This window comes from Erinaceus europaeus, chromosome 16, assembly GCF_950295315.1.
Source record: "Erinaceus europaeus chromosome 16, mEriEur2.1, whole genome shotgun sequence".
NCBI classification, from domain to species: domain Eukaryota; kingdom Metazoa; phylum Chordata; class Mammalia; order Eulipotyphla; family Erinaceidae; genus Erinaceus; species Erinaceus europaeus.
In genome coordinates this window covers 21,748,457-21,775,517 of record NC_080177.1, presented here as the reverse complement: position 1 = coordinate 21,775,517, position 27,061 = coordinate 21,748,457, and the positions used below count along the sequence as shown (strand labels likewise).

Genomic DNA, 27,061 nt, shown 5'->3' with positions numbered 1-27,061 from the left:
TTTTTAATAGCTGAGTAGTATTCCATTGTGTATATAGACCACAACTTGCTCAGCCACTCATCTGTTGTTTAACACCTGGGTTTCTTCCAGGTTTTGGCTATTACAAATTGTGCTGCTAAGAACATATGTGTACACAGATCTTTTTGGATGGGTGTGTTGGGTTCCTTAGGATATATCCTTAGGAGAGGAATTGCAGGATCATAGGGTAGGTCCATTTCTATCCTTCTGAGAGTTCTCCAAACTGTTCTCCACAGAGGTTGGACCAATTTACATTCCCACCAGCAGTGCAGGATTTCTTTGACCCCACAACCTCTCCAGCATTTGTTGCTGCTACCTTTTCTGATATATGACATTCTCACAGGAGCAAAGTGGTATCTCATTGTTATCTTTATTTGCATTTCTCTGACAGTCGAAGACTTGGAGCATTTTTCATGTGTTTCTCGGCCTTTTGGATCTTTTCTGTGGTGAATATTCTGTCCATGTCGTCTCCACATTTTTGGACGGGGTTATTTATTTTCTTGTTGTTTAGTTTGGTGAGCTCTTTATATATTTTGGTTTATTAGCCTCTTTTCCCAGCCATGACATCATCTCCCCAGACAATAACTTGGATCCACTGGCATATCAGATTTCAGGCTCAGGGGCAAAAAGAAAAAGGAAAAAAAAAAAAACTAGTATAGCCACAGGCCCTTCGGAATTTAACTAAAATATGCCTATTAGCTATCTACAAAATTGAGGACCCCCCCCCCAACTCTTCATCTGCACTATTCCTTAGGTCCATGATTGGTCAACAATTTGTTTGGCTTTGTATGTTAACTCTCTTGTCAACCACCAGGTTCCAGATGCTAACATGATGCTGACCAGACTTCCTTGGACAGACAACCCCACCAATGTGTCCTGCAGCTCCTCTTCCCCAGAGCCCTTCCACACTAGGGAAAGAGAGAGACAGGCCGGAAGTATGGATCGACCTGTCAACGCCCCTGTTCAGTGGGGAAGCAATTATAGAAACTAGACCTTCCACCTTCTGCATCCCATATAGACCCTGGGTCCATAGTCCCAGAGGGATAAAGAAATAAAGAATAGGAAAGCTATCAAGGGAGGGGGTGGGATACAGGGTTCTGGTGGTGGGATTTCTGTGAAGCTGTACCCCTCTTATCCTATGGTTTTGTCAGTGTTTCCTTTTTATAAATAAAAAAAAGAAAAAAGAAAAAAAATTAGAGTAACAAGACCTCTCTAATAAAATGTAACCATACCTAATCTATTCCAACCTTCTGAAAGGATCATGGTAGCACTGAAAAAAAAAATCATCCTCGATCTTGCTAATTCTGTCTTCAGCCTCATTTACTCTATTCTCTCTCGCCTCTACTGTTTTCTGGAGTTCATCTATTTTCTTTTTTTTTTTATTTTATTTTTTATTTAAGAAAGGATAAATTAACAAAACTATAGGATAGGAGGGGTACAACTCCACACAATTCCCACCACCCAATCTCCATATCCCACCCCCTCCCCTGATAGCTTTCCCATTCTCTATCCCTCTGGGAGCATGGACCCAGGGTCATTGTGGGTTGCAGAAGGTGGAAGGTCTGGCTTCTGTAATTGCTTCCCCACTGAACATGGACATTGACTGGTTGGTCCATACTCCCAGTCTGCCTCTCTCTTTCCCTAGGAGGGTGGGTCTCTGGGGAAGCGGAGCTCCAGGACACATTGGTGGGGTCTTCAGTCCAGGGAAGCCTGGCCGGCATCCTGATGGCATCTGGAACCTGGTGGCTGTAAAGGGAGTTAACATACAAAGCCAAACAAATTGTTGAGCAATCATGGGTGCAAAGGTTGGAATAGTGGAGAGGAAGTGTTGGGGGGGTACTCACTGCAAACTCTAGTGTACTTCTGCTTTCAGATATATATTTTGCACTAGTTTATGGATACGTGTGAACATATGCTCTCTCTCTCACAGAACCTGGTGTATATCTAGGTTTTGGGACTTTGTTAGAAAGTGATCCACCTGGGATGGAATTAGAGAATACTATGAAAGGAAAGGTCTCACCCGAGTAATGAAGCTAAAGGGTTGTCATTCCACACCTGAAGTCTCTGGACACAGTCTGAGCTGAAGCATGTTGAGGTGGCAGTCATTGCGTTGATTAGGTTGCGATCGGCAGATGCAATATTATTTGATATGGATTGCAAGAGGCATGTGGGAAAGTGAGCCCTATCCTAAGGTTCCAGGACTGGGAGAAATATAGGCTCTATAGTGGAGATGTGAGGTTCCTGCTGTCTTAGGGTTCAAAAAGACAATGGATAGTTAATGTTATCATCACATTATTTGGTAATTGGGTTAACTTTGAAAAGTCCTTTTGTTAGGGTTTGCTGTATAGTACTCAGCATCTTGTAAATAGCTGTGCCACTGATTGCCTCTGATCTACTTGGTCTAGGCTTTTGAGAGAGTCTGCATATCAAATACACAGCCTATATATTAAGAAGACTCAGTCTGTGTTTTAAAAACTTCGAGACATACAATTAATCATCTATTTTCTTACCCTGTTCTGATACTGTTTTAGCTTGTTCAGCTAGTTGTGTTCTTAGCTCAGCTATTTCAGCTTTCAGCTCTCTAGTAACCTTGAGATAATTAGTGTTTTCTTCCAGGGTCTCACTTGTTGTTTCTGCATTTCTGATGACAATTCTTTCAAACTCTTTACTCACTCCTGTGATTTATTTCCTTAACTAATGTGTGGATGTTGACCTCATTATTTTGTGCTTCAACCTTTGAGAGGCTTTTAGCTGGATTCTTGTCCTAGTTCATTTCTCCAATATTTCTTCTTATTGGTTTAACCATTCTATATAGTATGTTATGATGTCCCTCTCTCAGTACTTATGAAATTACCGGTCACTCTTGCCTGGATTGACTTGTGTCTAAGTAAGGTACTTTAAGTGTTCACGATGTGGAAATTGACATTTGTTTTAATATTATTTTAATCCCTGAGTTGGAGCACAGTGGCTTAAACGCCTCTTTTCTTTTTCTTCCCTGTAGTCTATGGGAGCCTGAGGGCTTTTTTTTTTAATTTATTTATTTTCCCTTTTGTTGCCCTTGTTGTTTTTCATTGTTGTTGTACTTATTGTTATTATTGATGTCGCCATTGTTGGATAGGACAGAGAGAAATGGGAAGACAGAGAGGGGTAGAGAAAGATAGACACCTGTAGACCTGCTTCACCACCAGTGAAGCGACTCCCCTGCAGGTGGGGACCTGGGGGCTCGAACTAGGATCCTTACTCTGGTCCTTGCACTTCATACCACGTGCGCTTAACCCGCTGAGCTACCACCTGACTCCTGAGGGCTTTTAAACTATAAGTAGGCTTCTTAGCTTAATTCCTCACTCTGGTGATTTGGTAGGTTCATGAAGTCGTTCTAGTCCTGCTTTGTTGCAGTCCCAGAGGATTTCCTTTGATATTCCTAGTTGACCCAGGAGAGGAGAGAAACACAGCTGCTGCTGCTGCTCCATAGCCCCGCCTCCAGAAGTCTTAGTTTCTGTATTTATTAAGGAATCATATGAAGTTTTCTTCTCCATTCTGTTTCCATGATAGATGATTACACTGATTGAGTCAGCTGTTAAACCAACCTTACATTCCTAGGATAATCCAATCTGTCTTCCTGTATAATTTTGTTTATATTTTGGTTGATTCAGTGTTCTGCTATTTTATGAGTTTTTTGTGTCCATATTCATATGTATCTTTATTTTTCTTTTGATAGTGTTTTTAATGTGTAATTATTATTGGCCTAACAGGTTTCAGGTTGGGAAGTTTCCCTTCCACTCCTCCCCTTCTACTTTTTGGAAGAGTTTGTGAAGGATTACAATTATTATTACTCCTTAAACATTTGTTAGAATTCATCAGTGCAGCGATGTGATTCTTGACCCTTCTTTATGGGATTTTTCATTACTAATTTGATTTGTTTTTCTCTGCTTACCAACCTATAAAATCTTACCACCTATTTCCTCTCCATTCTATGTATTTATTTATTTATTTAGTCACTGAAGAAATATTTATTCAGCATCTGATATATCCAGGTCCTGTTCTTGTTAGAAGCTACAACAATGGATAAAACCAAATAGATTTAAAAAAAAAACCTGGCTATATTAAAACTTGTTCTCATTTTCTTTCTCTCTTTGTCCTAGTCTTTTTCTCTTTCCTTCTTTTATTTTCATATTCTTTCCACACTCCCTCTGAGACTCTGGGTAGAATCCTTTCTTCCCTCTTACTAGCATCTGGTGGTGGCCATCAGTTCTTCACATTTCTTGACTTGCAGCTGCATTACAACAATCTCTGCCTCCATCAACACCTGTGTGTCTGGACTTCATAGGGTAGCTTCCACTTCTTATAAGGGCAGCAATAGCATTGGATAAGGACACAGCCTAATGTCCTAATCTTAACTTCATTACCTCCACTAAGACTATTTCCAAATAGTGTCATAACCATAGTGCAAGAGATGAGGACTTCTAACATATTTTGGGAGAGGGAATATAATCTGACCCAAAACAGAGTATCATGCGAGACTGAGTAGAGAATTCATTTTAATAACACTACTTATTTTAATAGGTTTTGGGGGATTAAAAATTTTTATTAGGAGAAGGCTTATTAACAGTGAGTGAGAAAAGAGAAAAAGGAAAACAGTAATTAGAGGGAAAACTGCCTATTTCTGTCTTGAAAAACAAGAAAGAAAGAAGAAAAAAGAAGGGAGGGCAAAGAAAGGAAAGAAACGTTCCCCCTTCCACTACACAGTAAGGTCTGGCCACACAGGTATGTTTGTCTTTCTTCTTCTATGCTTAAATTCTGGCCAGGTAACAAAGATGATCGGTTCTCTAATGAGGACTTTAAAGGGTATCCAAAAGTAGCATCTCTCAAATCACTATTTACCCTGCCCAAATAAAACAGACTCACATAAGAATTTATGAATGACACTTAGAATAGCAGTTGACTGCTCACATACACTGTTCTCCTTAGCCCATTCAAAAGAATCCTATATGTAGACCCATTTAATTATGCCAGGATTCATCTCCACAGTGAAATAAAATAACACAGTTTATAAAATTGTATTCACAAGAGTTGACTGGCAAGTGCTGTATGTACAGTATAACACATAACTTTGAAACCAAGTTTGAAGAACAGAATGGTATCTTATAAGCACCAGTCTAGCAATCCCATTGTTAGTTCTAATTGTTTTAAATAATCCTCCCAAGTATTTTATCTACAAATGCTATCACCTCTGCTTTGTCTCAATGCAATTATTTGAGTGTCTGTCATTTCTTAGCATTGTAGTGTGATGAATACAGTATTCTTGGGGACAGGAGTGGAAAATGTAGATTCCTTTTTTATCCTTCTGGCACAAAAATGCTGAGATATTGTTCACATTTGTTATTCCCACCAGGTCTTAGATTCATGCCTTAGTGTTTAACCTTTTGTTCTTTTTTTTTTTTTTCTGCCATATGGAATTAAGACACTGACTTCAGACATTGAAATTGTGGTAAAATTGTCATGACCACCTTGCTTATTTCTAATAAATTTCAGTTATGTAACAAGACTGAAAACATACTCTTTTTCTTTCTTAAAAATCAATACAGGGCAATCTAGAGCAACCATGATACCTCCAAAGCATCCTCGGCAGCCAAAGGGAGCTCTGGATGATGCTTTTGGTGGGAAAACAGACCAAGAAACACCTACTGTGTCCCAGCCCACACCACCCCCACTGCCAAAGAAAATGATCGTAAGAGCCAATACAGAGCCAATCCCCAAAGACCTACAAAAATCTCTGGAAACTAGCCTTTGTGTCATGGCTAATCCCACCTATGATATTGATCCTAACTGGGATGCCAGCAGTGCTGGTTCTTCAGTCAGTTATGAACTTAAGGGACTGGACATTGAGTCTTGTGATTCCTTGGAGAGACCTTTGCACAAGGGAAGACCCATCCCCTCTGCAGCAAACAGCATCTCCAGCTTAACCACCCTCAGTATTAAGGATAGATTTTCCAACAGCATGGAGTCCCTATCCAGCCGACGTGGTCCCTCTTACAAACAGGGCCGAAGCATCCAGAAGCCACAGAAACAAGCACTTTATCGAGGACTTGACAATCGAGAAGAAGTAGTGGGTAAAATTCGAAGCCTTCATACAGATGCTTTGAAGAAACTGGCTACTAAATGTGAAGACCTCTTCATGGCTGGACAGAAAGACCAACTCCGTTTTGGAGTGGACAGCTGGTCAGACTTCAGATTAACCAGTGACAAGCCATGTTGTGAGGCAGGTGATGCAGTTTACTACACAGCATCGTATGCAAAAGATCCACTTAATAACTATGCAGTTAAGGTAAGAAAATACTGTTGATCTGATTTTACTGTTTACCAATGCTGGCACTCCTGTGGAGGGGATCCAGCCAGGAGCAAGTCTCTGATCCTTCCTCACCGGCTCTCAGGGATTGCGTGAAAGGAGGACTCGGGGAGTATTCTGGTACAAGCACTCATTTATTTGGAGATAGGTACAGGTTTATAGAGAGAGTTAAACAAAGAACATTTTTCAAATATATCAGAAATTACAGGTTTCTTAAAGGTCAGCTTGCCCGTATGGTAGGGGGCTGGCATGACAAGAATTGATGCAATACATAAAGGTCAAAACGATTATTCTCCATGATGCAGGCAGGCAGGTTAATTATCCAAAGGCATTTGAGATAACCATAGGGGTTAAACCAGTAAGGTGAGGTAGAGAAAAGAAAAACAAAACTTGATGTAAATCACAGATATCAAAAGGCACAAGAAAATAAGATTTTGGGGGCTTTTCACTGTCTGGTGTTGGGGGTGTATGATAGAGTGTGTTCTCCTTTATGATCAAAAGGTGAAGTGGATGTGTGAACTTTGAGTGAACCCTTAAGCAGGCAGCCATTTGGCCTGCTAGCAGGGGAAACTAAGTGTGAGAGGCTTGTAGGCTTTCTGTGAGCTTGAGAGACTAACAAGGAGAAACTGAGTCTGGAAAGCAGACATGTAAAGAGACAGACTCATAAGACAATGTGCTTAGTGCTGAAAGAGGTAAACAGAATTCTAAAGGAGCATGAGACCTTTATCCCAGATTCTGAAGGTCAAATAAGTCTTTTTAGAGTAGTAATCCTTGAGCTGTTGTTTGCAAAGGCTGCCTGTACAAATGAGGCCTTTTACATGCTTCCACGCCATGTGGAAGATAAGAGACCCTAGTCTCTCCCTACTCTATAACACCTCTGCTTCCTGGAGAAGTTTTTAGAAAGAAAGATGCCAGTATTTGTTGATATGCCAGGAACTTTATTAATGTTATCTAATTTAATCATCTCATAAACTTTATGAGGTTCGTATCTTTTTATCCATCTGATAAATGAAGAAAATGAAATTCAAATGTCTCCTTGAAGACCCTTTGGTGAGTTAATGTGCTTAGGGTCACATAGCTAGCAAGCAGTAGAACTGTGCTATAAACCCAGATTTCTCTGACTCCATAATTAATACTTTGCTCTTTATGTCACATTGAGTTCATACATGTAACTATCATTTCTTCCACACAACCAACTTTTTCAGAAGGGCTAAAACTTTTTGACATGAGAATTCTTGTTTAATTTCATGCACTATAATAGTAAACTGTTGATTTCACTAAGGCAATAAATAAAACAAGGACTTGGAAATACTTAAGATCTGGATTCTATCAAATTCTATCCTTGACACTTGGTAGTTATGTCATAATTTTCTGGTCTAGATCTCAGTTTTCTCAGCTTTAAAAAGGACTAATAGGGGAGTCAGGCGGTAGCACAGCGGGTTAAGTGCAGGCGGCGCAAAGCACAAGAACCAGAGTAAGGATCCCGGTTCGAGGCCCTGGCTCCCCACCTGCAGGGGATTCATTTCACAGGTGGTGAAACAGGTCTGCAGGTGTCTTTCTCTCCCCCTCTGTCTTCCCCTCCTCTCTCCATTTCTCTCTGTCCTATCCAACAAGGACGACATCAATAATAACTACAACAATAAAACAAAGACAGCAAAAGGGGAAAATAATAAATTTTTTAAAAAAATAAGGACTAATAGGGGCCCAGGTGGTGGCACACCGGGCTAAGTGCACATAGTACAAAGCACAAGGAGCTGCACAAGGATCCTGGTTCGAGCCCCCAGCTCCCCACCTACAGGTGGGTTGCTTCACAAGGAGTGAAGCAGGTTTGCAGGTGTCTGTCTTTTTCTCCTCCTCTCTGTTTTTCCCTCCTCTCTCTTTTTCTCTCTGTCCTATCCAACACTAACAGCACAACAACAGCAACAAAAATGGCTACCAGGAGCAGTGGATTCGTAGAGCAGGCACTGAGTCCCAGTGATAACCCGGGGTGGGAGGGAGGAAAAAAGGAGTAATAATGGGCCTCATTCTGTGGAACAGTTTGGCTAAAATCGAGCAAAATATCCCTGAAAGACGTTTATTTCCTTCACTACCAGTTACTTTCTTCCCCAGGTTACTTTAAAAGAATAACAATCTTTGAGCCTCAATTTCCTCCTCTTCCAAATATTTGCAGTGATAATTCATGTGCTTTGTGGGACTGAGGTAAGGATCAAGTGAGATAATACTTGTAAAGAGTTTTTAAAATCCCAAAGCACTGTGTAAACTTAGGGTAATATTCTTCATTCATGTAGTTCCTTTTTTATTATTTCTATTCACTGATTCAAAACCGATTAACATTTCTAAATGACTTTTACATGTTAATTTGGCTTAGAAAGACCAGATGGTATCTTAGTAAACTAATGGATAAGGTAAGCCTTACCTGTCTGTCAGTACAGAATATATGTTTGAACCAAGCTTCGGCTAGCTGCTCTCTGTAGTTGAAGCGTCAGTACCACTTGACTGTCTGATGACATTGGCAAAGTGACCTCGTGGCCCAGCCCATATTTTTTAAATTAAACTGAGGGATAAACTGCAGAGAACAGACCTGGATTCGAGTTAATATTTTACTGCTGGATCTAAAGAGACATTCGGAGATTCTCTGTTGCACTCAAGAGCTGTTATATCAATTGGGGTTATGGTGTCCCATCTATCTTAGACCTTCATTGCTACAAGATCACAAATGCAGGGCAAGTACCTATTTCAGACTGGTGCATTGAACTATGTTCTTTCAAAACAATTGAGAAGTAGAGCTTGACTAACTTTATGTATTATTGCTGTGCAATCTTGTCTCTTTCCCAAATCAATGGTCTGGTATTGATTTTCTTTGCTTGTAATGATGCAAAAGCAATCTCCAAAGAACAGGTGGCAAGTGGTTATATACTGGGAGCTTTGGGCAGGTTTGGGAAAGGATGTTTACACTAAATGGTGAATATAAATGTCTCTTTAAAGACTCTCTGGGTGTTACTTGAAGCACCTGATTGATTGTACAACATTAAAAAAAATAAACTATCAGAACACTGTGAACCCTACTTTGCAGAGATAAGCAAAATATCCTGCAATTATCCACACAACTTTTTTATATGCAAATAGCTTTTTACTGTTTGTCTTCTTACAATATCCCTTCCCATAATGGAATTTTGAGTAGGTAAACCTGTATGACTGTCTCTTAAAAGAGAGGAAAATATACTGAAAATATGAGCAAGGTAGTGGCCCACCTGGTTAAGCACATATATCACCATGCCCAAGGACCTAGGTTCGAGCCCCACTCTTCACCTGCAGGAGAGATGCTTCATGAGCAGTAAAGCTGGTCTGTAGGTGTCTTTCTTTCTCCCTCTCCATCTCCTCTACTCTCTCAATTTCTCTCTGTCCTGTCAAATAAAATAGAAAGAAAGAAAGAGAAAGAAAGAAAGAAGAAGAAAAAGAAGAAGAAGAAAGGGAAAAAATGGCCACAGGAGCGGTAAATTCATAATGCCAGTACCCAGCCCCAGCAATAAACTTGGAGGAGAAAGAAAGAAAGAAAGAAAGAAAGAAAGAAAGAAAGAAAGAAAGAAAGAAAGGAAGAAAGGAAGGGAGAGGGAGGAAGGAAGAAAAGGAAGAAGGAAGGAAGGGAGAAAGGGAGAGAGAAAGGAGAAAGAAAGAAATGAGTGCTAAAATAAAATAAATGAGTGCAATATGAAAGCTAAATCTAAATTTAAGTCACTACTCCGTAAATGCCAAATCTACTGCAGTGTTAAAATACTAAACTCTTTGCTTTGACTGTTGTCATAGTTTGCCCCAGACTATAACAAAATGCCACATCGACTGGGTAACTTAAACAAATTTCTTTTCTCACAGTTTTTGAAGACTGAAAAGTCCAAGATCAAGATTCTAGCTGATTCCATTTCAGGGTGAGGGCTTTCTTTCTGGCATGCAGGCTTGCCTTCTCCCTGTGTCATCAGTGTCCAAGGGAATGGGGCTTCTCTGGTGTCTCTTCTTAGAAGGGCACTAGTTCCCCAGTTCGAGCCCCCGGCTCTCCATCTGCAGGGGAGTCGCTTCATGGGTGGTGAAGCAGGTCTACAGGTGTCTATCTTTCTCTCCCCCTCTGTCTTCCCTTCCTCTCTCCATTTCTCTCTGTCCTATCTAACAACGACAACAACAATAATAACTACAACAACAATAAAACAACAAGGGCAACAAAAGGGAAAATAAATAAATAATTTTAAAAAACATTTAAAAAAAGGTCACTAGTTCAACAGTACCCCGCTTCTCAGGCCCCACACTTATAGCCTGAATTAATGTAATTAACCTCGTTGATTTACCTCTACTTTCAAATATAATACATTCAGAGTTAGTGCTTCATCTAGTATTCTGTGCTTGTTCCCTTCAAGATTCATCTTCTTGGGAGTCGGGTGGTAATGCAGCGGGTTAAGCGCACGTGGCACAAAGCACAAGGACCGGCGTAAGGATCCCAGTTCGAGCCCGGGCTCCCCACCTGCAGGGGAGTTGCTTCACAAGCGGTGAAGCAGGTCTGCAGGTGTCTGTCTTTCTCTCCCTTTCTCTGTCTTCCCCTCCTCTCTCCATTTCTCTCTGTCCTATCTAACAACGACAACATCAGTAATAACTACAACAACAATAAAAAGACAACAAGGGAAACAAAAGGGAAAATAAATAAAAAATTTAAAAAAAAAAGATTCATCTTCTTGTCACATGCAAAATACTTTGCACAGGGATATCAGCCCTCCCAACATGCAAAATACTTTCAGCCCATCCCAACAGCCACATTCCAGCATCAACTTTAAGTCATTCTAGCATTAAATTTCATCTAAATCTAATAGGGTAAAACTCAGGTCTGATTCTTCCCTCAAGAACCTCCTCTTTAACTGTGAATCTTTGAAACTAGACAAACTGTATGCTAACAAAATATAGTAGTAGGCAGACACAGAGTAGACAATAATTTTTGTTTCTTTCATTTTTAGTTTTTTTATTAGTGATTTACAAAATTATGAGCTGATGGGGGTATAATTCCACACAATTCCCACCACCAGAGTTCTGTGCCCCTATTCCTCTCCAGTGAAAACTACCCTAGTCCTTCCAAGGTCATAGATATGGGTAAAAATATATTTATTTTTCCCATTTTTATTAATTTCTCTGACCCTGCCTTCACTTCCTTTCTAAGCCACACAAAAATATGAAATGCTTCACAAATGTGCATGTCATCTTTGCACAGGGGCCATACTAATCTTCTCTGTATTGGTCCAGTTTGGGCCTATTTACAGCTGAAGCAGGCACAATCACTTTCTAAAAGGGAGAAATTAGAAGGAAGGAAAGAAAGCGTACTAGATTCCAAACAAGTTCAAACCCTTGACTCCAAACATAGCCCTCTTCGATTCAACACTCCCTGGCCCTGGCCCTCTAAGTAGCAGCATCACCCCATGACTCTGATTCCTTGGCTCCTGGAAAGGGCCCAGCCTGCAGAGTTCTCTGCCACTCCCTGGATCACATCCTGCCCTCTGAATCTGGAGGCTCAGCTCTATGCTGGAGTGATGGTGGGAGGAGCATCCCTGATGATCTCTGAACACCTTGAGTCATCCTTAACTTTCTTTCAAGAATAATGTACTCTGGTCTAGTCCTGTAGACTACAAAAAATCCAATAACGTTCTCTCCCACTTTCTCCTTCCTTCAAATTTAAGGCTGCATCTTTGCTAATATTCAATATAATCCCATCTCTATTCCTGGCTTCTAGTGAGATGGCTGATTATTTGTTTGAGTCACACCCCTGACCTATTTACCATATGGTAAATATGTATTATTCAGGAATTAGTGTTCTCTTTAGAATAAATACTCTTGATTTTGAAATATTGATAGGCTCAGAACTTCCCAAGTCTTCAAACTTGATTGACTGAGAAATTGATCAGAGTGTTGTTCAGCTCTGGCATATGGTGGGACTTTTGGTGCCTCAGGTTTAAAAGTCTTTTTGCATAACCATCATGCTTTCTCCCCATCCCAAGATTGATTTCTCTCTCCATATCTCTCTCTCTCTCTCCTATCCTCCTGCTGCTCCTTCTTTTCCTTAACAGTTCCTTTCATTAATTTATTTCTTTTTTTTGAACGTTTTACTATAAGTAGATAGGAGGAAACAAAACCCACGTTCAACACATTGCTTAGGAATCTCCTCAGCCAAATATCCTCCTTCAGTACTTACAAATTCTACATTCTGCAAAATACTAGAACATAGTTAAGTTCTCTGCCATTTTTCAAGATCACTTTCTCTCCCATTTCTAACAGCACACTCCTGATTTGTTTGAGACCTTACCAGGATCACCCTAATGTATGTATATTTAGTAGCAATCTGTTCATGATTATCTAGCCCCCCCCTTTCTTTTCCTTTCTACCAAGATAATCCCTGGGGTTTGGCTGGCACTACGAATCCTTCACTCTTGGTGGCCATTTCTTTTCTTTTTTTTTTTTTAATAGAACAGACAGAAATTGAGAAGGAAGGGGAAATAGAGGAATAGGAGAGAAAGAAGATACACCTACATACCTGCTTTACTGCTTGTGAAGTGTCGCCCCTCCTCCCCGTGCTGGTGATGAACGGGGGCTTGAACCAGGGTCCTCACACATGGTAATGTTTGTGCTCAACAGAATGAGCCACCATCCAACCTCCTATGTAGCCTTTTTCTGTCCTGTGCTTAAAACTATTCCAGCTTCTACCTTTTTGAGTATTTGTTTTGGCGACACCCCCATTTCTCAGCGCCAAAATCATAATCTTACTCTGTGCAGGCTATCATAACAAAACACCATAGACTGTACAGTTCTGGAAGTCAGACAGGAGGACATTTTGCTATATCCTCATGTGAAGCTTGAGGCATATGTGTAAAATTAGATGTTAGCGTTTCAGTAAGGGTTTATGTAAGGCACTACTCAGTCCACAGCTTTATTCTGTTTTCATTCACTATGAATACCTTTGTTATTTTTATTGGTCTTAAACTAAAAAGTATCACAATACAGAATAAAGAGAAGGAAATTTAAACCAGTTGAACTGCATCCAAATCTATCTCTGTGTATTCTTAAGCAAGCCATGTTTTTATATCACATGGTTTTCACATCAATGGATACTAATTGCCCTGCATACCTCATAAAATTGTTCTAACGCATATGTTTTATGTAATGAAACTGCTTTTGTAAACTATAAAGTACATATTAAATATGCAATAATTCAGTATTGTTATTAACAATGGTGGAAATTACTGTTCATCATTCTTTAGATCACTCACTATTATTCTTTAATATTAGCCATGAGCCTGAGCATATTTAGATGTTCTGTACGTAAAGATTTTCTTTCTCATTACTTCAAAGACATGAGCATCTTCCCTTAAAATTATAAGAAAAACTACTAAATGTTAACATCCTCAAGAATTTAAGCACTACCAGAAATTGGAAACAAACTAAGTGCCTGATATTAAGGAAGCAATTTAATAAATTATGGTACATTAGTCCAATGAAATGTTTGCGACCATTAAAATGGTGATTATGTAGATTATATCATGAAAAACATTTCTACAAAATGTCACATGAGAATAGCAGAATACAAATTATATAATCATAACTTTTCAAAATTGACTTGGACTGGAAAGAGAACTCACTGAATAAAATATTTGCTTTGCCAAACACGTGGCCCAAGTTCAAGCCTGGTACTGTGACGTTTCTCTATATCTGAATGAAGAAGCCACCCAAGGTGATAAAATTGTACATGCATAAGACCCCAGCACCACCAAAATAATAAATGAGCAAAATAAAGGTAGACCTAAAAATGGTAATATACAAATTATTGTGTTAATGTGGTGTCAAGTATAGATCATTTTAATTTTGTCTTTAGGAATGATGTCATAGTGTAAACTAAGGAAGGTTTGGATTATTTGACACTGATCTTATGAAAGGGAGCCATCCAAAAAGCTATTCCTCTCTCTAGACCCATTTTCTAGCCCAATAAAGATAGTTGGTGTGTGAAGCTAGCTGGGCTCGCATACACTCTAGTGCCTCTGTCTGTGCAACTCTTCTGGGAAGAGAATTGTCATTTGCAGTTGACCTATTTCAGACTTGCCTAATAGGTCCCATTTACAGTGTTGTGCCCTCAGCCCCAACCCCCGCTAGAGTCAGAATGTCTGGAAGGGACTTCTGGGAAGCTGTATTACAGCAAGTACCCCAGATGGCCCTTACACACAAAATTTGAGGTCTGCTGACATAGTGATTAAAAATTTGGCCTTTTAATCAAGTTGCCATGGGTTTAAATTTGTGTTTTAGTAATCTACTACCTGTATTAGTTTGGCCCAGTTACTTAACCTTTTCTAAGCCCAGTGCCTTTATCTATAAAGTAGAGAAAATACTTCATTCTTCTTACAGACATTCTGAGAAATCACAGGAGTATTATGAACAAAGTATTATGTATAGTGCTCAGAACATCATTTGGCACAAAACGTGCAAATGGTAACTTTTTCTCCACTCTCTTCCCATGAGTACTTAGAATACTTCTATTTTCTTATGCAAACTCAACTCTGACTTCTCTTCTTTGATCCTCTGAGAACATGTTAATGGCTCTTCTCTGTGTATTCTCAGGGAGGTTCACACTGTATTGGTGGACTTATCTATCCCTGAACTACCATGCACCAGTTTTCCAGTTATATAATACTACCATTATATAACTGAAGTTAATGTGCCTCCTTCCCCCACTAAAAGAAAGCTCTGGTGAAAGAACTCAGTAGGCCTGGAAGTAGGAGAGCCACTTCAAGGTTCCATGTCAATAATAATGAGACCCTGAAATAAGACCAGTGAAAAGAAGATGCAGGTGGTAAAGGAACTGAAACAGAGCAGCATATTTGGTGAGTGGATGGGTGTGATATGAGAACATAGCTGCAGAAATCTCCAGAAGAAATCACCCCAAGGAGATGGTGGTGCCCTTCACTGAAATATAACTTCATGAAGATGAGATCTTTGTGGAACATGTCCATGAAACAGCTAAGTCAGAGAAACCCTGTAGCCAGATGAAAATGTGGAGTTAATACTCAGCAGAAAGGCCAAAGCTAGTGATATGATTAGCCAGTCTCTTCATAGATCTGAACTGTGGGAATGTATGCAGTTGTAGCAGTGGATTCTGAACCCTGGGAACTGTAACTGACCCAAATTAGGAACATTTGGAAAAGAAGTAGCAAAGGGCAGGCTTCCACAGATCAGAGTCCCAGGTTGCAGAGGGCTTGACCAAAATGAGGAAAAGGCTGGAGTTCAGTCTTTAATAAACAAGAAAGAAAGTCTAAGTAACAGTGGCAGTGGAGACCAGATAGAGTGAGTTAGAGAGCACATAGAACAGGGAGGCTGTGGAGACAGTGACCACAGCCTGCATTTTACTGTCTGGATAAAGGAAAGGCCAAATTGATACTGGACACTACTTAACCTTCAACTCTTATTTCTGTCTCATCCGTGTCTCCTTTTAGACCCTCATCACCATTTGGTGAACCTTCATCTAGTAGACAGGGCCATAAATCTCTGGGGACTATCACTGACTGGCCTCCAGTCCCTAACTTCCCTACTCTCTAAATAAAACATAAATATAATTGGGGCCTAAGAGGTTGCACAAAGGTGAAGTGCCAGACTTAATATGTATGAAGTTCCAGGCTCAGTTCCCTGCTTCACATATGTCACAATAATACTCTGGTCTCTAATTCTTAAAATAATAATAATAATAATAATAACTTCCCTGATCTAAATTAGAGGGGGAAAATCTACCTTGCTCTTTTCTTCTTTCAAAGAATTTAGGTAGCCACTACTCAGTCACATTATTCTTCAAGTACAATAAAGTCAACTTTACAAGAATGGGCCTTCCACATTCTACATAGGAAGAAGCTGGGCTCAGAAGGACTGATTGTCTTTGCATAAGCTCCCCCAGCTTCATGGCAGGCTTCCTATTATTATCATGCCTGGCTCAGTGGACAGGCTCCACAGCTCCTCACTGTTGTTCCTAGACGAGCAAGTATCAACCTTTTGCCTAGAAGCAGGATGTACAGGTGGTGAGGCAACGTTTTTGGTTTTTTTTTAAATATTGCTTTCTTGATAGCACTGTATAACAAATGCTATTGTCTGTGACCACATGAGAAAATTGAATGAAATTACTCTGAGAAAGCTGAAAACATCTCATAAGCAAAAAAAAAAAAAAAAAAAAAAAAAGGAAATTTATGACTTGTTTTTCCAGCCGTCCCAAATCCCAAATTTATGGTAGTAGGTGCCTTCTGTTTTAGAAGTAGTACACATCTTTGTTCTCAAGGACAAAGCACAGAGAACTCAGTGACAAAGTCCTCGTCCCTATTAGAGCAGTGGACCAGTTTCATTTCCTCCAGCTATGCCAAGAATCTTGTTAAAAGCTTGTAATAAAGTAGGGGGTGAACTGTGGAGACCAGCATCTTTTATTGCATCTTGACTCTAGAGCCTCTGCTTATCTCATTTGGATGAATGCTGAGAAAGCAGGATACTAAATGAAAAAGCATTAACAGGAATAACTATGATCAGTAGGAATTTACAACTAGTTCAGATTGTAGGCACAGACAGTTAATTGCTGGCTTTGTGACAAGGGGAAAATGATAGCAAGAAAACTACTTCCACTTTCTTAATTCCACACAGATATGCCCAACATTGAAATTGCACAGAGAGCAAGGAGATCACATAGTGTTAATGGAAAAGGTGTTCAGGCCTGAGGCTACAAAATCCATGGCTCAATCCCCAGCACCATCACAAGCCAGAACTGAGCAGTGCTCTGGTTAAAAGAAAAAGAAACTGTACAGAAAACAGTTGATCAACCGTCTACTGTAGACACTTATAACCTCCTTATCTAGGCCCTGAGCTGGTCATTGAACTGTGCCTCTATTGCTCTGATATGAACCTCCTGGACCTCATTCTGTCAGCCTAAATTAGTAGCTCAGAGATACAAGTAATTTTCTTTTGATCCACATGCTGAATGAGAACATGAAAATATTTGATGAGGACGAGTCACAAAGTAATAAAACCTTAAGCAGTTATCATCCTGAATCTCTTTTCAAGATCCCAGAATGGGCTTGGGAGCATATGAACATTTCTACAGCAATTTAGGTCACAAGTTAACCAAACTTACCCTACAGATCTCAGATCAGAGTCCTACAGCACAGAGTCTGAGTACTTGGGACCCAAGCAACATCTTTATATTAAATATGTAATCCATTTTGAATATATTTGTAATGGCCTGAGGTCAGAGAAGATGTGCTTAGTTCTGTGGTAACAAATAAAGCAATATTCCCTGTAGAAAGATCAAGGAATTGAGGTCAGTGCGTGATCAGCCTTTCTATCTCTGACTTATTTCACTTCACATGATTCCTTCAAGCTCCATCCAAGATGGGCTGAAAATAGTGAAATCACTATTTTTACTCTGAAAATGTCCAATAGTTCTAGCTTATCTTATTTCTTCATTTTACTCCTTCGTTTCTTTATTTATTTTCTGCCAGGATGATCTGTCAAATTGAGAGAGTGAGGTGTTGAAGTCCCCTACTATTACTGTGTTGCTGATAATATATTGCTGTAACTCTTTCAGTAGATGTTTGTTGTATATAGATGGCCTCTCCTTGGGTATATAGATGTATTGATAATCATTAAGTCCTCTTGATTGATTGACCCTCTGAGCACTAAGTAATGTTCTTCCCTATCTTTTTTTTTATTATTTATAAAAAGGAAACACTGACAAAAACCATAGGATAAGAGGGGTACAACTTCACACAATTCCCACTACCAGAACTCTGTATCCCATCCCCTCCCTTGATAGCTTTCCTATTCTTTATCACTCTGGGAATATGGGCCCAGGATCATTATGGGATGCAGAAGGTGGAAGGTCTGGCTTCTGTAATTGCTTCCCCGCTGAACATGGGCATTGACAGATTGATCCATACTCCCGGCCTATCTCTCTCTTTCCCTAATGGGGAAGGTTCTGGGGAAGCAGGGCTCCAGGACACTTTGGTGGAGTTGTCTGCCCAGGGAAGTCCAGTTGGCATCATGATAGCATCCAGAACCTGATGGCTGAAAAAAAGAGTTAACATATAGAGCCAATAATAATAATAATAAATTGTTGACTAATCATGAACCTAAAGGCTGGAAAAGTTCATATGAAGAGTTGGGGGAATCTCCGTTTAAGTAGATAATTAGTAGTCCTATTTTAGTTATATTCCAAAGAGCCCATGACTATACTAGTTGTTTTGTGTTTGTTTGTTTTTGTTTTTCCTGAGCCTGACATCTGATATGCAGGTGGATCTACATTATTGTTTGAGGAAATGATGTCATGGCTGGAAAAAGGACCAGAAAGCTGGATCAGGGAAGAGAGTAGCTCCCAGATAGGAAAAGTGTATAAATATTATTGACTATAAACCCCATCAATTTGAACTGATCTGGGGCTCATATTCAGCTTAGGAGCCTATGTGACCTCTGCATCCCTATAGATCTGAGCTCCCATTCTGTGGTCATGAGTAGGAACATTCCAAGCTGCCCTACCCTATCTTTTTAAATTGTATTTATGTTAAGGTCTATGAGATATGAGAATAGATATGAGAATATCTATTGTCAGATATGAGAATAGCTGTTCCTGTCGTGTGTGTGTGTGTGTGTGTGTGTGTGTGTGTGTGTGTGTGTGTGTGTGTGTGTGTGTGGTTGATTGGCTTGTATGGTAGTTTTCCAACCTTTCACTTTGAGTCTGTGTTTTGTCTTGTTGAGTTTGGTGGGTTGCCTGCAGACAACATAAGGTTGTGTTGTGTTTTCTGATCCATCTTCCTACTCTGTGCCTTTTAATAGGTGAATTCAGGCCATTGATATTATAGACTGAAGATATTTTGATGCCATTATTGTGTCTTTTTAGAGTGTTTTGATATATGGCATATATTTGGTGGTCTGATTGTTTATAGGAGACTTTTCAGAACTTCTTTCAGGGCAGGCTTGGTAATAGTTGATTCCTTCAACTGTTGCTTATCTAAGAAAGTTTTTCTGCCTCCATCTAGTCTGAATGACAGTCTAGCAGGATATAGTAGTCTTGGTTGAAAGCCTTTCTCATTGAACACTCAGTTGATATCTTGCCATTCTCTTCTGGTCTTTGTGTGGAGAAGTCTGCTGCTAATCTTATAGGTTTTCTTCTGTAAGTGACTCTTCTGTTTTTCTCTTGCAGCCTTCAGGATCCTTTCTTTATCCTTATTCCTTTCCATCCTAAATATGATGTGTCTTGGTGTCTTTAAGTCTGGGTTAATTCTGTTTGGGACCCGCTGGGCTTCTTGAACCTTTATGTCTTATGTTGTCTAGACTAGGAAAGTTCTCATCTATTATGTCCTGTAGAACGCTTTCTTCCCCTCCCTCTCTTTCTTCCTCTGGAACAATATATGCCTATAATGCCTATATTATTTCTTTTGAAGTCATCCCATATGTCTCTGTTGTTGTTTTCAGTATATTTTAATCTCTTTTTGAGATCTCTTGCCTCTTTCTTAGTTTTCTCTAATTCATCCTCAATCTTGCTAATTCTGTCTTCAGCCTCATTCTATTCTCTATCTCCTCTGTTGTTTTCTGTAGCTTAGCTATTTTGTTATCCTGTTCTGATACTATATTACCTTGTTCAGCTACTTGTGCTCTTAGTTCAGCTATTTCAGCTTTCAACTCTCTAATTACCTCGAGGTAGCAAGTGATTTCTTTCAGAGTCTCATCTGTTGTTTCTGCATTTCTTTTTTTTTATAAAGTGATTTATATTTTTTATTGTTGTTGTAGTTATTATTGTTTTTGATGTCATCATTGTTGAATAGGACAGAGAGAAATGGAGAGAGGAGGGGAAGACAGAGCAGGGGAGAGAAAGATAGACACCTGAAGACCTGCTTTACTGCCTCTGAAGTGACTCCCCTACAGGTGGGGAGCCAGAGCTAGAACCGGGATCCTTAGGCCAGTCCTTGTGCTTTGTGCCACATGGGTTTAACGCACTGAGCTACCACCCGACTCCCTGTTGTTTCTGCATTTCTGATAATTCTTTCAAACTCTTTCCTCAGTCCTGTGACTAATTCCTCAGCTAGTGTTTGGATGTTGATCTCATTCTTCTGTGTTTCTACCTTTGGGGGTCTTTTAGCTGGACTTTTGTTCTGTTTCATTTCTCCAATGTTTCTCCTTGGTTTAACCATTATTATAGTGTGTTATGAGGTCCTTCTCTCAGTACTTTTCAGCCTACTGATCACTCTTGCCTGGATTGACTTGTGTCTAAATAAGTTACTTAAAAAGGTCACAGATGGGAGGGGGTGGGTTATGGGGATTGGGTGGTGGGAATTGTGTGGAGTTGTACCCCTCCTACCTTATGCTTTTGTTCACTAATCCTTTCTTAATAAAAAATTTAAAAAAAAAAAAAAAGGTCACAGTTGTAGAAGTTAATAGTTGTTCTATTGTTATCTCAATCCCTGAGTTGAAGCACAGTGCTGTTAAAGCCTCTTTTGTTCTTTTTCTTCCCTGTAGGCTATGGGAGCCTGAGGGCTTTTTACCTTCTGAGTAAGTTTTTTAGCTTAATCACTCACTCCTGACCAAGAGATAAAGCAGAGCAGGGGAGAGATAACACAGTGGTTATGCAAAGAGACTCTCACACCCCAAGGATCCAAAGCTCCAGGCTCAATTGAGCTTCTCTGCCAAGCCGGGCAACACTGATGGACGCCGTGAGTTTCTAAACAAGTCCTGTTTATAGTCTGTAGCTTCTGAGGCAATTATTCACCATGTTCTCATCAGGAGAACAATGTGGAAATACTCCCACTATATAGCCCCACTGCTAGACCACTGGGGTGTAGATCTTCTCCTGGTCAGTTCTCTGCCCCAGATGTTAGCACAGGGCCTCCCCCCTGCTGCTCCAGCTTCTGAGGGCAGTAGCAAATGGAGACTCACAGTTGCATTTGGTGAGTCTTAGGGGAGTCTTCTCCCTTCAGCAGTCTTTTTGTTGGTAAAAACTGACAAGGTGGCTCCTCAGCTGGTAAACTGTTACCAGCTGCCCGGGAGTAAATCTAGGCTTCAACCCCAGGAATGTCTCCTTAGGCTCCTTTCTGTCCGAAAGCCACATGTGTTTGCACTCACTGATGACTTGGTGAGTTCCCAAAGTAGTCCCAGTCTCATCTTGTTGCAGTCTTAGGTGATCTTTGATATTCCTTGTTCTTTAGAGAAGTTTCTCAACTGGGTAGAGCTGGAGGTCTTTGCAGACTTGTGGTCTCTGGATGCTCTGGTGATTTGGTGGGTTCCCAAAGTAGTTCTAGTCCTGTCTTATTGCAGTCTCAGGTGGTCTCCTTGAAAGCCTTTCTTTTTCATTTATTGGATAGTGAAAGAGAAATTGATAGGAAAAGAGAGACCTACAGCACTGCTTCACTACTTGTGAAGCTTTCCCTCTGCAGGTAGGGACCAGGGGCTCAAACACATGCATTCTATCAGATGCACCACCACCTAGCCTCAGAGGACAGCATTTCAAGGAGCCCCAGGGAAGAAGAAACAAGGTAAGAGGAGTGGATAATCCCGCTCCATTTCAGATCAGAATCATTCCACCTCCATGCCATCCTGTTTAACCAGATGCCTGCCCTTCTCCCCATGTTCCAGTTTTGTTACCTTAAACAGAATACTTGTTTCGTTGCCCAACATTGAAAGGGCACCAAATAGCACACCCTTTTAACAGGTGCCAAGTATCATGGCCCTTCTTAAAAAGGGTAATTCAGTCAGCATTATTAGACACACAACACTGTCTCTTTCCTGACTGCTGGTAATGGAGTTTTACAGTCAAAGCTCTCCCTCTCCCCTCAGCTCCCCAGTCTGCTTTTTGTTTTGTTTTGTTTTGTTTACTTCTTTCTTTTTTTTAAATTTTTTATTTATGAGAAAACATTGACAAAACCATAGGATAAAAGGGGTACAGCTTCGCACAATTCCTACCACCAGACCTCTGTATCCCATCCCCTCCCCTGATAGCTTTCCTACTCTTTAACCCTCTGGGAGTCTGGACCCAAGATCATTGTGGGATGCAGAAGGTGGAAGGTCTGGCTTCTGTAATTGCTTCACTGTCTGCTTTTTAAGTTAGCTCTCTAGGTTGAGATTATTATTACAAATATACCAACTCTATAATGGCAGTTCTGTTTCAAAGGTATGCAGAGCAGTTGCCGTGAGCAACACGCAAAATGAGCCCCACTATTGAAATGAATGTTTGGAATTTAACATCAAATTGTGTTTGAGGAATTATTGTCAATCTCTGCTTCCCAACCAAGATCAGGCTTTTATATGTCAGTGTATGTGCTTTGACTTGGGTCTAAGAAGGTCGCAAGAGGCTAATTTAGTTCTGCTTCTGAAAGCATAGTTTTTGTTTTCCCCACTTTTCAGGAGATGATTTATTGATGGTTAAAGGGTTTCTTCTACTCCACTGCATTTGGGGCACAAGCCATATTGTTTAAAACTGTTGTCCTGTGGTCTGGGAGGTGGCACAGTGGATAAAGCATCGGACTCTCAAGCATGAGGTCCTGAGTCCAATCCCCAGCAGCACATGTACCAGGGTGATGTCTGGCTCTTTGTCTCTCTTCCTATGTTTCTTATTAATAAATAAATAAAATCTTTAAGAATAAAAAAACTGATGTCCTACAGATGGGAAGGATTGAGGATACTTGTCAGGAACTTGTCAAATCTATCATATTGATGGGAATCCACATTTATTCTCTCTCCCCAGCCTTCATTCAATTCTGTTAACTCAGCCAAGCACTAAATGTCCTCTTAAACTTCCGTTTTTGAAGAAGTATATTTTCGTTATTCATCCTTCAGGACCTCACCACTCCCAGATGTGTGACTGTTTCAAAGAGAGAGAGAGAGAAGGCAGAAAGACAGAGAACAAGTGGGAAAGAGCACAACACCAAAGCTTCCTCTGGTGTGATGGGACTGGCTTCAAAGCTAGATCACATGCTTGGCAAAGCAACATCATTGTGTTTATACAGATAGGCATGTGCCTACCAGCTCTGCAAGGTGTGCCCTGGGAGTGGACAAATAGGCAAGGGTCACTTTGCTCAGAGTAGGCTTCTCTACCCACAGTGCTCTGCACACATAGCATTCCCTTTGTGTGGATTTGGCATTGGTACCTTCATAAATCAAAACCAAAACTTGTTTAGAAAGAGAACCTGGGTTGTATTTTACCAACACTAGCCTTCACCAGCCTGGTTTTGTTCCCTGGATGCACAGTTTACATAAGGTGACCCCAGATTGGTATTGCAGCTCCCCCTATAGTCCCTGCAGCTCAGGCTTTCCCAGGGGTTCATTCAGAAAATGTAGACAGTACAGAATCTGCCAGAGTTGGCAGTGTTTTAAGTAGGTTTCCCCTTGCATAGTCAAAACAAATATGAAATGATTTTTCTCTCGTTAGAAAAGGGACACTTACATGATAGCATGGGACCATTCTAGCTCCAGTTTTCTTCCTCTCTCAAAACTGAGAGGAGATTCGGATTTCTGCAGAAATCATTCCACTTGAATACTGCAGTCTTCCTTTGGAGATTCTACACATCCAAGTCAGCTACGCTTTATGATAACGGGGTGTGAACTCCTTTCAGGAAAAATAAATGGAATTGGGATACAAGAAGTTACTTTGATCACTGATAGAGAAAATTACTGTGTAAGGGAATTAAATGAAAAACAACCACCAGCTGTCCATTTGTCCTGGAGAGAGTGGCATCTTTTTTTTATTGGTAATTTAATAATGATCAACAAGATTGTGGGATAAAAGGGGTACAGTTCCCACCACCAGAGTTCCATATCCCATCCCCTCCATTGGAAATTTTCCTATTCTTTATCCCTCCAGAAGTATGGACCAAAAGATCTTTATGAGGTGCAGAAGGTGGGAGTTCTGGCTTCTGTCATTGCTTCACCGCTGGATATGGGTATTGGCAGGTCGATCCATATCCCCAGCCTTTTTTTTATCTTTCCCTAGTCGGGTAGGGCTTTGGAGAGGTGAGGTTCCAGGATACACTGGTGAGGTTGTCTGCCCAGGGAAGTAAGGTTGGCATCATGGTAGTATCTGCAACTTGGTGGCTGAAAATCATTAAGATATAAAGCAGAACAAACTGTTTAATAAGCAGGAACTTAAAGGTAAGAATATAGCAGATGAGATTTTGGGGTCTCATGTTGGAAGAAACTAGGAAGTCTATTTTAAGTATATTCTGAGGGGCCTGTGACTTTACTGATTTTTGCATGGGCCTGACAGCTAACATGCAGGTGGGCTAAAAGTATGATCTGGGAAGATGGTGTAAGAATTGGGAATAGGATTAGAAAGCTGGATCAGGGCAGAAAGTAGCTCCCAAATATGGGGAAAGTATATAAATACTGTTAACTGTAAGCCCCTTCGATCTGACCAAAAGTGGCATATTTTTCTGAAATAATGTTTGGACTAGAAATGTATCATCTAAAGTCAAGTCATTCTGAGTTTCAAAATGTTTTTTTTTTAACTAAAGGAGTGAAGTTATTAACATTTGAAAAATGGCTACTATGAGGTGCAAAGAGTAACATAATGCTCCTGCCTAAATTAATATCATTGTAGGCTCCATAATAAAGATTTATGAGATATATATCATACTTCATATGGTAAATCCTATTATGGAAATCTCCATAGTTCCATGTTCTGATTGTTTTTTCATGGTTATAAACCAATTAAAAAATCTTAGCATTTTTCCTCTTTCACACTCCAGTCTTTTTCCTTTGTCCTTAAAGCTAGAGTGGCCCATTATTCTTCAGCCTGTCTACATATTATAAAATGAAGCGATAAGGAAGTGCCTCCTATTTGGGTTGGCTAGCTATCTAGGCAGGCCATTTTCCTTCAGAGCATCTGGAATGGCTGGACAATTCATCATTTCTTCTTTGTAAATCACTTTGAACTTTTATCTCAAGTTGATCTCTGAAGCTGAACATAAATTTTTGTTGTAGTGTCTATGTTCTTATCTATTCACAGCACTCTGGAAGGACCTTATAAAAGTGTGTGTGTGTGTGTGTGTGTGTGTGTGTGCGTGTGCGTGTGTGCATGTTATATGTAAATATAGTTAGAATAGTCACAGTTAAAATCTCTCTGCTTGATGCCAAACCACAAAGTATCAAGTTTCTTTCAGTGTGAATTTGGTACAGTAAAATTTACATGTGGCAAGACCTACCTGCCTCTACTCTAGGCCCCACCCCCAATCCTCCCATAGATTGGCCCATCTTGGATCTGAGCATACCTATGGTCTTGAACCTGTTTGTCAGGGCTGGCCCTGGCATTGACACCATGACCTTCAGCAGGCTCTCTGTAGCCATTCTCCACAAAACCAGTCAGAATCCCTCTCACTGCTGGGCAGGTGGCTCTCAGGATTCGAAAGAAAGATTTATTTTACTGTCTTGTCCTCTTTGTGTGAAACATCTTAAAGTTTACATAGTATTATATCACTTTTAACATTTCCAAGTTACTATTATAGTCATTATTGGTGTTACATTTGTACAGCTTTGTAGTGTACAGTATATTTTACATAACTCCTCAAACTCTCACAGCTGCTCTGTGAAGTAGGGTTTCCATAGTTTTTTATATTTCCTCCTTTATTTTAGAGAGACTAAGACCAGAGCTGGGTGGTGGCACATTTGGTTGAGTTCACATGTTACAGTGCACAAGGACCCATGTTCAAGCCCCCAGTCCCCTCCTGCAGGGGGGAAAGCTTTGCGAGTGGTGCAGCACTGTTGCAGGTGTCTATCTCTCTTCCTGTCACCCCCTTCCTTCTCAATTTCTGGCTGTCTCTATCTAATTAATAAATAATAATAATAATTTAAAGAGATATAGACTAAGACCCAGAGAAATCTAAATGCAAATGCCCAAGGTTGTACAACTGGTGGCAGAGCAAAATCCCAGGCCTTCTAAGTCCTTGGTGAATGTCCTTTCACATGACAGTTAGAGTGACTACACAGTCTTATTCAGCCAGATTTAGTAGTATTTGATTGACTTTTCAAAGACTGAGGAGTTGGTACCTTTAAACTTTTATTCCAGCAGGTGATGTGATCTTGAGCACATTATTAAAACTGGAAATGGGGTTAATGGTGCCATGTCCTGGGTTCAACTCCTATACACCTAAGTGATGACTAGTATAGGGTTTTTAAATACCTGGTGACACATAAATATGAAATAGTGCCTACAGTACAGTATAGAAGTAATTTGTGTGGTGATTGATGAGCATATGGGATTATATATTATACTGTATGTGCTGAGACTTGGAGAACTTTTCGCAGACAATATTTTCTGAAAGATATATGTTTGAACTTGAACAAAGTATAGGGATATCTCTGTTTCATGGCCAGAAGTTGCTTAAAGAAGAAATAAATACTTAGTGTGACTTCAAACCAATTAGGTATATGGTGGAAAATTTTGAAGAAACATATTTTCAGATACCTCTATAGATAGATAAATATATCAGTATATAAATATAGATAAATATGTCAGTCAGTGGATAGATTGATGGATGGGTGGATACATAGATTTATTTGTATGACATTAATCACTTATATTTCTTGATATATACGTATCTTTATTGATATATACATACATTGATATATATATACATACATTGATATATATGAGAGAGGCATACTCCTCTCCCCTGAAATCCC

At 40.0% G+C, this 27,061-nt stretch overlaps 1 protein-coding gene and 1 non-coding gene across 10 annotated transcripts in view; one reads left to right on the top strand and one right to left on the bottom strand.

Annotated features, from left to right (window-relative positions):
• The window catches only part of PEAK1 (pseudopodium enriched atypical kinase 1), a 303,174-nt gene that overhangs the window by 267,828 nt on the left and 8,285 nt on the right, over positions 1-27,061 (top strand). For 7 of the 9 annotated variants that reach the window (XM_060174717.1, XM_007525762.3, XM_060174716.1 and 4 more), the window contains one exon: positions 5,604-6,343. The exons of 1 other annotated variant lie outside the window; for it this stretch is intronic. In XM_060174717.1, the coding sequence (XP_060030700.1) occupies positions 5,604-6,343 (740 nt within the window). Of the gene's footprint in view, positions 1-5,603; positions 6,344-10,234; positions 10,574-27,061 lie in introns of those variants that run through there. One more of the 9 variants, XM_060174720.1, reaches the window with a different exon arrangement.
• Positions 11,562-11,664, bottom strand: LOC132533589 (U6 spliceosomal RNA). The gene has a single exon (XR_009545453.1). It is a non-coding gene; the product is annotated as a U6 spliceosomal RNA (small nuclear RNA).